Raw genomic sequence first — 12242 nt, 5'->3', positions numbered from 1 at the left:
CTGCTTCGCTCGCCATACTTTGGGCAAGGGCTTCGGCTCAGCACAGGTTGTTATTCCCAATCGTAGTCAACGTGGATGGTAAAGTATGGAAAAGTTGATCAAAGTGCTGAAGACCCCAAAAAAGCTGTGTCGACCATATGTGTGTCTCATTTGCAGCGGTCGAACATAAGCACTGTCAACCTTTTACACATTGACCTATTGACTATGTCTACTTAATGCATGTCAATCGTTAGTGGTCGACCTAATGACTTTTGACCTTTACAAGGTCGACCTAGAGCCTGGATATCATCCGAATCATTGTTTGTGGGCAGTATTCTATGAAGGAGAGAGATTTAGGGGGATATCCTATTAGGCCCGGTAAAACATCGAGTGTGAAAAACATATGTTTTTCGTGATTTTTTTTCCCAATGTTTCACCATTATTTTTTTTACAGACTATCCAGATTGATCGCCTGTAAAAAAAAAAAAGCACTTTCTCCCAAAAACACACAGGTTTAGTGAAATCTGTGTGTTTTTGGTAGAAACAGACCCGTTTTCACACGGAAACGGGGCTGTTTCTGGGGAATTGCAGAATCTGAGGCAGGTGAAACAAAATCCCAGATGACCGGGACAACCTGCAGTGTCCCATGTCTGCTGCAGCAGCAGCAGGCTGGGACTGCAGGCATGGCACCACAGCCCGGAAGCTGCCCCCGGTGCGGTGACCCCTGGCGGAGAAGCCTGGGCAGCGCCGTGACTGCATCCTCCCCACTACTCCGCCCCTGGCAGCGGTCTCATGACGGGGGGGAGCACCCATGTGACTGGGGTAGCCGGAGGAGCAGCGATGCACTGGGAGCGGTCAGCAGCCGGCACCCGGGGCAGCATCAGGTAGCCCCCGATAAGCAACCACTTATGGAAAAATCCAATCGCTTTTCAGTACTGCAGTCCCATTTCATTTGCATGCATAGATCTGAACCATTGTTGGTTTAACCCTCGGGATGGTTACAAACCGTTGACCGTCGACGGACAACCCTAGTTACAGTTATAATAGTAGGCAGGTTTTACATTCACCTTCCCTTATCCTACTTTTAGCTTGCTCCTTGGTTACTATGCCTTTTGTGCCACGTCCTTGCTTTCTGATTTGCATGAATGTTTCCCATTGGGCACCATATTAGAGTATTAAACAATTCCCCGATGCCTGGTATGTATATATTTCTTATCACAAATCTAATTGTACATAATAATTTGTCTTTTAATTAGGTTAAAACATTGGAATACATCAAGAGAAGAAGTAAACAGCCCGAATCAAGTTACTTGGGCGACTTGGCAGTCAGGCTTCCTTTGCAGTCTAGAACCTGATGAGGTGTGTCTACATATGAATTGCTAACAGCCAAGAGTTACAATGGAGTGCCTGCCTAAGAAGCTGGGTGTTTTATACTGCAGTTAGAATGCCAGACGAGAAACTGAGAACTGCCTGATCGTAGTCTCCTGTCAATTCAGCCTGGTAGTTCTAAAGTATTGTATATATGTGTAGAACACAATGACCTCTATCAGTGTAACAAGTCATTTTAAAAATGTGTTCTAAACCCTATGTCCATCCTATCCACAAACACCTGGCACATGGTTAGCAGAATAATTGAAGTATTGTTTCCACAGACTCATTGCTGCTTTTTCTTGTCTACATTAACACGCACTTACTTTATACTGCCTTCTGTATTCACAATCCTTATATTTGAACATTAGTATGTAGGTTGATTTAAATTACACCTGCCTATTAATCAAAGGCCATGTCCGTAATCCTTTTTGTTCAGAAGCATTTTAGTATACATGCGAAATGAAACCACCACTGTTTATTATAAACATATTACAAGTTAAAGAGTGTAATGCGCATCTATGGAGATTCAGGCTTGTGATATTGCTGTATAAGCTACATGAAGGGGTATGTTATTCCTTCTAATGCATTTTTAACAGTGTTTCTAGGGTCTATTGAGGCTATCACGGCACATCTGACTATAATATAAATCTGATTATACATTATAATACACAAGTGAGGTTTAATATGTGTATAAACTCCAATAAATAATATACATATGAGATCTGATAGAAAACGTGAGTATTTGGGTGTCATAAGTCACCTCACTGTCACCTGACCTTATAAAAACATGAGACTATACAGTGCTTTTATACAGTTGTGACTTCTGATATGCATATCTTTTACAGCTGGAAAGGAAATGCGTTATCCATTCTCTGGGGATGTGTAGTGTAACATGTATGTACACCATTCCTATGTAAGTCAACATTGTAAAATAAAGTTTCTTCATTTCAAATTTGTTGATTTTCTTGCTTAAACCAATATTCACTTTAAATTTGTGTACTTTAGCTGGGAGGGGGACAAATTGAAATCCCCATGGAACCCACCTTTACAAAGATCTCTATATTAAATAAACAGCAACGAGTTTGGTGGGTGAGTATCTAATGCAGGCCTCCTTTCTAATGCACACTACACACTGGGCGATGGCAGCAATTTGGACGATGATCGATCTCAAAATCGTCCAAATTGTCTTCCATTGCAAAACAACGGAAATCCAACGATGAACGACCACGGGGCCGGGTGCATACACACTGAGCGATATGAACGATTTCTCGTCATTAATGAACGAGAACGTTCATTATCACCCTGCAACATCGCCCAGTGTGTCGGGTGCATTAGTCTGTACCCCTTACCTCCATGCTCTCTTCTATTGTCCTGGAAACAGTAAAGTGTGCGGGTCAACTTTGTAATGGAACCCACAGAAGTTATGGGGGCCAGGGGGAGGAGTGTTGGACTGCACATCCTAATTCTAAGCATAATTAGAGGTGCTACCATGCTGAGACTTGTAGTTCCACAAAAAGTACAGAGAAATTGCAGGCCCGCTCTCTAAATACTGAACAATCCTAATCGGAATAATTATAATAAACTCTGCAATATAACAGCATAAATTTTAGGTGCTTAGCATGTTGCCCAAAAAATATGGGCCCACCAACAGCGATATCATCTGGTAGGTCTAAGTCCAGGTCATGAGAAACCCCAGGCCAGCACAAGCCAGATACCCCAAGACAACACACTACTGAGAGGCATCGTCATTGCCAGCATCGGCAAGTGTGTATGCGCTTCAATCCAGCTTGGATTGGCACCCCTTCCACCTGCCCGAGGGTGCTTTTAATTAGCATGGATATCTGGCATTTACAAACTGCATATTGGGAGAGGCACTATGAATGGTAAGTCCTGAATAAATGTATACAATGTCCGTTTTTTTGATGAGTTCGGGGAGCAGAGCCCCCTGGGTAGGTGTGGCCTGGCTGCTTTGGGTATCATATTGTAATACTTAGTCTGGCACCTTATTATTTTTTTTACCAATGTAACACTTTAACACTCTATTATCTCTCACCTATGTAACACTCTCAACACATAGCTGCTGCTTCTTAATGTAACACTCTCCAATACTTAAACCTCTCACTAATGTGGTGCCTTGGGGCGGTTGGCGTGTGCTGACCTGGGAGGTCCCGTGTACCCTGGACTTGAGCCTTAGGGACCCACCAGATGAGGTTACCTGGTCGTGGTTGGTGTGCACATTTTTGGACAAACATATGCTACGCACCTCAAATTTACGCCGCTATATTGCAGAGTTTATTATAATTATTCTGATTATCAGTATTTAGAGAGTACACCTTCAATTTCTCTTTTTTTTTCTGTGTGGAACTCGCAGAAGTCCCAAGCAGGGCACTTAGAGGGGAAAGGGACTTGGGTATGGATTGCCCAGAACCCGGCTTGTTTGGGTCAGCAATGGAGGTGGAAAAATGAAGTGACCTTAAAGGCTTCGTAATGAACGGTTTCTGGATGAGCATGACCATGTCTCCTTCACTGGACCACCACCTCCGATCACAGGACATTTCTACCTCTGCTAGTTGCCAAATGCATATTGTCTAAATATAAACAATCTATGGGTGTGATACTGTGCAGCTATTTCCTCTGCAGCTATGGCAGGGAGCCATTACAGTATGGTACTGTACATCTTATGTAACTGTTATTTCTCATACGTCCTAGAGGATGCTGGGGATGCTTCAAGAACCACGGGGTATAGACGGGATCCGCAGGAGACATGGGCACTTTAAGACTTTAAAAGGGGTGTGAACTGGCTCCTCCCTCTATGCCCCTCCTCCAGACTCCAGTTAGATTCTGTGCCCAGAGAGACTGTTCACACCCTGAGGAGCTCTACTGAGTTTCTTGGAAAAGACTTTGTTAAGTTCATTATTTTCAGGGAGCACTGCTGGCAACAGGCTCCCTGCATCATGGGATTGAGGGGAGAGTAGCAGATCTACTTCTGAGTTCAAAGGCTCTGCTTCTTAGGCTACTGGACACCATTCGCTCCAGAGGGTCCAATCACTTGGTGCGCCTAGCAACTCGTTCTCGGAGCTTGCAGAGTCAGAAGAAGCCGGGTGAGTAAATGAAGAACAGAAGACTTCAGTGACGGCAGAAGACTTTGTGGCTCTGAGGTACCACGCGCTGTGTGCCATTGTTCCCACACACAAGCGGCACTGCAAGGGTGCAGGGCGCAGGGGGAGGCGCCTTGGGCAGCATGTATACGTCAGAGTTAGACTGGCAAGAGAGATATTAAGTGCCTGGGCACTTAATACAGACCCCCGCCAGTATAAATATCTAGAAAATAGCGGGGCTGAAGCGCGCCATTAAGGGGGCGTGGCTTAGCTCTTCAGCTCTATCGCCATTTTCTCCTCAAAAACGCTGGCCCTGCCAAACAGCACTGCTGAGCAGATCACAGTGAAAAACAGGGAGGGGGGGGGCGCAGTTGTTTAGTGCAATATAGGGTTAGAAATAAAGCACAATGTATAATGAGTATGGTGTAAATGGAGCTGGTAAACGTCTGCTATGTTTCCCTGACAGAAAGTACTGGGTCTATTCCTTACAGTCGGCATGTCTGAGGCTGAGGGCTCTGCCACAAACGGCTATAGGAATGTCTGTCGGCACTGCCGACTCCTGAGGGTACTTGGTTCATGTAAATAATGTCAGTAGATGTATGCTTTTCCAATGAGAAAACTATATGGGAGACACAGACGTGTGTGGGTGACCCTGTCGGCACCAACTAATCTGACTGGGTAAAAAAAATGGACATGATAATGTGATGCACAGACGTAGTAATTTTGTGGAGGGCGTAATATTAATAATATTTCTCTAACGTCCTAGTGGATGCTGGGGACTCCGTAAGGACCATGGGGAATAGATGGGCTCCGCAGGAGACATGGGCACTTTAAGAAATAATTTAGATTCTGGTGTGCTCTGGCTCCTCCCTCTATGTCCCTCCTCCAGACCTCAGTTTGAATCTGTGCCCGGACGAGCTGGGTGCTGTTCAGTGAGCTCTCCTGAGCTTGCTGTAAGAAAGTATTTTGTTAGGTTTTTTATTTTCAGGGAGCTCTGCTGGCAACAGACTCCCTGCATCGTGGGACAGAGGGGAGAGAAGCAGCCCTACTCTCTGAAGATAGGTCCTGCTTCTTAGGCTACTGGACACCATTAGCTCCAGAGGGATCGTACACAGGATCTCACCCTCGTCGTCCGATCCCAGAGCCGCGCCGCCGTCCCCCTCGCAGAGCCGGAAGATAGAAGCCGGGTGAGCATAAGAAGCAAGAAGACTTCGAAATCGGCGGCAGAAGACTCCAGTCTTCACTGAGGTAGCGCCACAGCACTGCAGCTGTGCGCCATTGCTCCCACACACACCTCACATACTCCAGTCACTGTAAGGGCGCAGGGGGGGGGAGCCCTGGGCAGCAATTGGAACCTCTTTGGCAAACGTTTAGCATATATACAGTTGGGCACTGTATATATGTATGAGCCCCCGCCAAGAAAATTTATATTTAAGCGGGACAGAAGCCCGCCATCGAGGGGGCGGGGCTTCTTCCTCAGCACTCACCAGCGCCATGTTTTTTCTCCACAGCACCGCTGAGAGGAAGCTCCCCAGCCTCTCCCCTGCAGATACACGGTAGAAGAGGGTAAAAAGAGAGGGGGGGCACATAATTGGGCGCAAAAATCATTATAAACAGCAGCTACTGGGTTAACATTAAGTTACTGTGTTATTCCTGGGTTAATAGCGCTGGGGTGTGTGCTGGCATACTCTCTCTCTGTCTCTCCAAAGGGCCTTGTGGGGGAATTGTCTTCAGATGAGCATTCCCTGAGTGTGTGGTGTGTCGGTACGTGTGTCGACATGTCTGAGGTAAAAGGCTCCCCTAAGGAGGAGATGGAGCAAATATGTGTGTGAGGGGTGTCTCCGTCGACAACGCCGACACCTGTTTGGATATGTGTAATTAAGTGCTATGGTGAATTTATTGCACAAAAGATTAGAGAACAGACAGGGAATCTACCCATGTCTGTCCCTATGTCGCAGAGACCTTCAGAGTCTCTCAATGCTCACTATCCAAAATAATAGGACACTGATATCGACACGGAGTCTGACTCCAGTGTCGACTACGATAATGCAAAGTTACAGCCAAAATGGCAGGAAAGTATTCAATATATGATTATTGTAATAAAAGATGATTTGCATATCACTGATGACTCATCTGTCCCTGACACAGGGGTACACATGTTTAAGGGGAAGAAAGCTGAGGTAAATTTCCCTCCTCTCATGATGAAAAAGAGCGGGAATCTCCAGACAAGAGACTGCAGTTTCTCACAAAGAATTCTCAGGGAATATCCTTCCCCTACTAGGGCCAGGATACGATGGGAATCTTCCCCTAGGGTGTCACGTTTGCCCAAAAGGTAGCCCTGACTTAACAGCTATCCTCAGGGATCCTGCGGATAGCGTACACATTCTGGTACACTACTCAGACCGGCGATTGTGTCGGCATGGGTTTATAGCGCTGTAGCAGCGTGGACAGGTACCTTATCAGCAGAGATTGAGACCCTAGTATGTATATATATATATATATATATATATATATATATATATATATATTAAAGATGCTGTCTTAAGATAGATATATATATATATATATATATGTATATATATATTAAAGATGCTGTCTTAAGATAGATATAGATATATATATATATATATATATATATATATATATATATATATATATATATATATAAACATGCCCAAAGAGGCATTAGTCTACTGGGTTCTAGAGTCAACGCTATGTCAATTTCTGCTTGACGTGTCCTGTAGATATGCAATGGACAGGTGATGCCGACTTAAGAGGCATATGGAAGGCTGAGGATTTTGTGGAGAAGGGATCTCGGACCTGGTCTCCACAGCTATGGCTGGTAATTCTGATCTTTTGCCTTATAATCCTGCTCAGCCTAGGAAAGCACGACATTATCAAATGCAGCCTTTCGATCACAAAGAAACAAGAAAGTCCGAGGTACGCCCTTTCTTGCCAGAGGCAGGGGCAGAGGAAAGAAGCTGCACAACACAGCTAGTTCCCAGGAACAGAAGTCCTCCCCGGCCTCTACAAAATCCACCGCATGTCGCTGGGGCTCCACAGGCGGAGCTAGGCCCGGTGGGGGCACGTCTTCGTAATTTCAGCCACAAGTGGGTTCACTCCCTGTTGGATCCCTGGGCAATAGATAGTGTGCCTCAGGGATACTAGCTGGACTTTGAGGAGATGCCCCCTCACCGACGGCCCTGCCGGCTTCCCCCCACGAGAGGGAAATAGTGTTAACTGCAATTCACAAATTGTATCTTCAACAGGTGGTGGCAAAGGTTCCCCTCCTTCAACAAGGAGGGGGTTATTATTCGACCATGTTGTAGTCCCGAAACCGGACGGTTCGGTCAGACCCATATTGAATTTAAAATCCCTGAACATATACCTGAAAGGGTTCAAGTTCAAGATGGAATCGCTAAGAGCGGTCATTGCAAGCCTCAAAGGGGGAGATTTTATGGTGTCTCTGGACATAAAGGAGGCATACCTTCATGTCCCCATTTATCCACCTCATCAGGCGTACCTCAGATTTGTGGTACAGGATTGTCATTACCAATTTCAGACGTTGCCGTTTGGTCTCTCCACGGCCCCGAGAATCTTCACCAAGGTAATGGCGGAAATGATGGTGCTCCTGCGGAAGCAAGGTGTCACAATTATCCCGTACTGGGACGATCTCCTCATAAAAGCGAGATCAAGAGAGCAGTTGCTGAACAGCGTATCACTTTCTCTGGAAGTGTAACGGCAACACGGCTGGATTCTAAATATTCCAAAGTCGCAGTTGGTTCCTACAGCTCATCTGCCTTTCCTAGGCATGTTTCTAGACACAGACCAGAAAAGGGTTTATCTCCCGATAGAGAGAGCTCAGGAGCTCATGACACTGGTCAGGAACCTGTTAAAACCAAAACAGGTGTCAGTGCATCACTGCACTCGAGTCCTGGGAAGGATGGTGGCATCATACGAGGCCATTCCCTTCGGCAGGTTCCATGCGAGGACCTTTCAATGGGACTTACTGGACAAGTGGTCCGGATCACATCTTCAGATGCATCGGTTAATCACCCTATCCCCCAGGGCCAGGGTGTCTCTCCTGTGGTGGCTGCAGAGTGCTCACCTTCTCGAGGGCCGCAGATTCGGCATTCAGGACTGGATCCTGGTGACCACGGATGCAAGCCTCCGAGGGTGGGGAGCAGTCACACAGGGAAAAAAAGTTCCAAGGTCTGTGGGCAAGTCAGGAGACTTGCCTTCACATCAACATCCTGGAACTAAGGGCCGTATACAACGCCCTACGTCAAGCGGAGACCCTGCTTCGCGACCAACCGGTTCTGATTCAGTCAGAAGCCACCAGAATTCTTCGCTGGGCGGAGAATCACGTAAGCGCACTGTCAGCAGTGTTCATCCCGGAAGTGGACAACTGGGAAGCAGACTTCCTCAGCAGGCACGACCTCCACCCGGGAGAGTGGGGACTTCATCAAGAAGTCTTCACGCAGATTGCAAGTCGGTGGGAACTGCCACAGGTGGACATGATGGCATCCCGCCTCAACAAAAAGCTGCAGAGGTATTGCGCCAGGTCATGAGACCCTCAGGCGATAGCTTTGGACGCACTGGTGACACCGTGGGTGTTCCAGTCGGTCTATGTATTTCCTTCTCTTCCTCGCATACCCAAGGTGCTGAGGATAATAAGAAAAAGAGGAGTGAGAACAATCCTCATTGTTCCAGATTGGCCACGAAGAACCTGGTATCCAGATCTGCAAGAAATGCTCACAGAGGACCCGTGGCCTCTTCCTCTAAGACAGGACCTGTTGCAACAGGGGCCCTGTCTGTTCCAAGACTTACCGCGGCTGCGTTTGACGGCATGGCGGTTGAACGCCGGATCCTAGCAGAAAAGGGCATTCCGGACGAGGTCATTCCTACGCGGATAAAGGCTAGGAAGGACGTGACAGCTAAACATTATCACCGTATATGGCGAAAATATGTTTCTTGGTGTGAGGCCAGGAATGCTCCTACAGAGGAATTCCAGCTGGGCCGTTTCCTTCACTTCCTACAGTCAGGAGTGAATTTGGGCCTAAAATTGGGTTCCATTAAGGTCCAGATTTCGGCCCTATCCATTTTCTTTCAAAAAGAGTTGGCTTCTCTACCAGAAGTTCAGACGTTGGTAAAGGGGAGTGCTGCATTTTCAGCCTCCTTTTGTGCCTCCAGTGGCACCTTGGGATCTTAACGTGATGTTAAGTTTCCTGAAATCACACTGGTTTGAACCACTTAAAGCGGTGGAGTTAAAATATCTCACGTGGAAAGTGGTCGTGCTATTAGCCTTGGCTTCGGCCAGGCGTGTGTCAGAATTAGCGGCTTTGTCACATAAAAGCCCCTATCTGGTTTTCCATATGGATAGAGCAGAATTGTGAACCCGTCCACAAGTTCTGTCAAAAGTGGTGTCATCTTTTCATATGAACCAACCTATTGTGGTGCCTGTGGCTACTCGTGACTTGGAGGATTCCGAGTTACTGGATGTGGTCAGGGCTTTGAAGGTTTATGTAGCCAGAACGGCTAGAGTCAGGAAAACGGAGTCACTGTTTATCCTGTATGCATCCAACAAGCTGGGTGCTCCTGCTTCAAAGCAAACTATTGCTCGCTGGATCTGTAACACGATTCAGCAGGCTCATTCTGCGGCTGGATTGCCGCTGCCAAAATCAGTTAAAGCCCATTCCACTAGGAAGGTGGGCTCTTCTTGGGCGGCTGCCCGAGGGGTCTCGGCATTACAACTATGCCGAGCTGCTACTTGGTCAGGTTCAAACACTTTTGCAAAGTTCTACAAGTTTGATACCCTGGCTGAGGAGGACCTATTGTTTGCTCAATCGGTGCTGCAGAGTCATCCGCACTCTCCCGCCCGTTTGGGAGCTTTCGTATAATCCCCATGGTCCTTACGGAGTCCCCAGCATCCACTAGGACGTTAGAGAAAATAAGATTTTACTTACCGGTAAATCTATTTCTCGTAGTCCGTAGTGGATGCTGGGCGCCCATCCCAAGTGCGGACTTTTTCTGCAATGCTTGTATATAGTTATTGCTTAAATAAGGGTTAAGTTATAGTTGCATCAGGGTTTATCTGATGCTCTGTTGTTGTTCATACTGTTAACTGGGTAAAGTTATCACAAGTTATACGGTGTGATTGGTGTGGCTGGTATGAGTCTTACCCTGGATTTCCAAAATCCTTTCCTTGTACTGTCAGCTCTTCCGGGCACAGTTTCTCTAACTGAGGTCTGGAGGAGGGACATAGAGGGAGGAGCCAGAGCACACCAGAATCTAAATTCTTTCTTAAAGTGCCCATGTCTCCTGCGGAGCCCGTCTATTCCCCATGGTCCTTACGGAGTCCCCAGCATCCACTACGGACTACGAGAAATAGATTTACCCGTAAGTAAAATCTTATTATTTCCCTCAGACCCCTCGGGGTCGCAAAAATTTTATTTTGCCCAGTTACTACTCCCTGATATCGACACGAATACTATTTCTTATGTCGACCATGATGTTTCCTAATTAGATCCTCAACATCGGCATTTAGTACATGTTTCATACACATTGAGAACGTATTAACGTCACTAGGGACCCTGCTGTTCCTGACAAAACAAAAAACAAAAAAAAAATATATATATAGATATAGATATATGTGTAGGTAGGTGTCCCTGCACTCTCACTCATCACAGGCAGTTGCTGGGGTGTCAATCAAGGTCCAACCTTATAAGATGGGACCCATAGTACAACATACAGTATCTCCACTATGTGGAAAAAATTGTCACTCTCCAGACTAGAGTATCAAAAATCAAAACAGTTCACATTTATTTCAAAGTCAATCTCACAGTTTCCAGGAAGTGTCCAACGTTTCGGTCCACACCAGGACCTTTCTCAAGGTATACGGCAACACAATCAACAGGTTCAGTAGTACAGCATGAGTCAAAGTGGTGGTAGGAAACTGGAGCACCAGATAAAAGCCTCACAGGCCCCTATTATATACCTAAAAAGGCGCCAGTTCCGCCTCCAGTGGCGCCGGAGTCGGGGTGGAACGCAGGCGTCACTTCCGGTAACACCAGAAGTGAGCCGCGCAGCACTAAACTAGCAATGTGTGTATAGTGTACACTCTAATGGCACACGTGTCATCACAGGAGAGCATAATGCTCGTGATAAACTTAAATTAAATAGTGTGGGGCGCCGGAGCCGGGGTGGAACGCAGGCGTCACTTCCGGTAATACCGGAAGTGAGCCGCGCGGCGCTACTGAGTAATGTGTGGTATAGAGTAAATATTCAGTACATCACTACTGTGCAATACTTGGGCATAGTGAGAGCATACAGTGGCGCACATGGTTTATACACACAATGTGAGGACATAATGCTATAGGTAACTTTAGAGATACAGCGGTGTTATGGTAAACCCCGCAGGCCTGTGATGCTGACCTCACTTCCGGTATTAACCGGTAACCATGGGAATCCATCTGCGATTGCCCATTGCTAGTAGATATAGCAGAAAAATAGAATAATAGAATAAACATTTAAGACAAAATGGAAAAATATGAAGAACGGTATATAAAGAGATCTGTGAGATCACTAAAAAGAAAACATACGTGTATAGATCACCATAAACAAAAAGGTACAGCATATAGTGATAACTAATCACACTAGGTGAAACTATGTGTATCAAAGGGGTAAGGGGTACATGGATTTGGGGTCATCAACATTATACATGTGGAGATTCAGAGTTATTTAAAAAAAATGGACAACGGGTTGTTTTCATTCATGCCCCTGGGGGCAATAGTA

General features: G+C 46.2%; 1 protein-coding gene across 1 annotated transcript in view; it reads left to right on the top strand.

Moving 5' to 3' along the window:
* Positions 1-2302, top strand: part of VPS35L (VPS35 endosomal protein sorting factor like) — a 154104-nt gene extending 151802 nt beyond the window's left edge. The window contains exon 31 of the mRNA XM_063934448.1: positions 1236-2302. Within this exon, the coding sequence (XP_063790518.1) occupies positions 1236-1334 (99 nt within the window). The 3' untranslated portion in view covers positions 1335-2302. The remainder of the gene's footprint in view (positions 1-1235) is intronic.
* Positions 2303-12242: the final 9940 nt, after the last annotated feature.

Source organism: Pseudophryne corroboree, chromosome 7 (assembly GCF_028390025.1).
Source record: "Pseudophryne corroboree isolate aPseCor3 chromosome 7, aPseCor3.hap2, whole genome shotgun sequence".
NCBI lineage: Eukaryota > Metazoa > Chordata > Amphibia > Anura > Myobatrachidae > Pseudophryne > Pseudophryne corroboree.
This window is presented reverse-complemented; position numbering and strand designations above follow the sequence as displayed.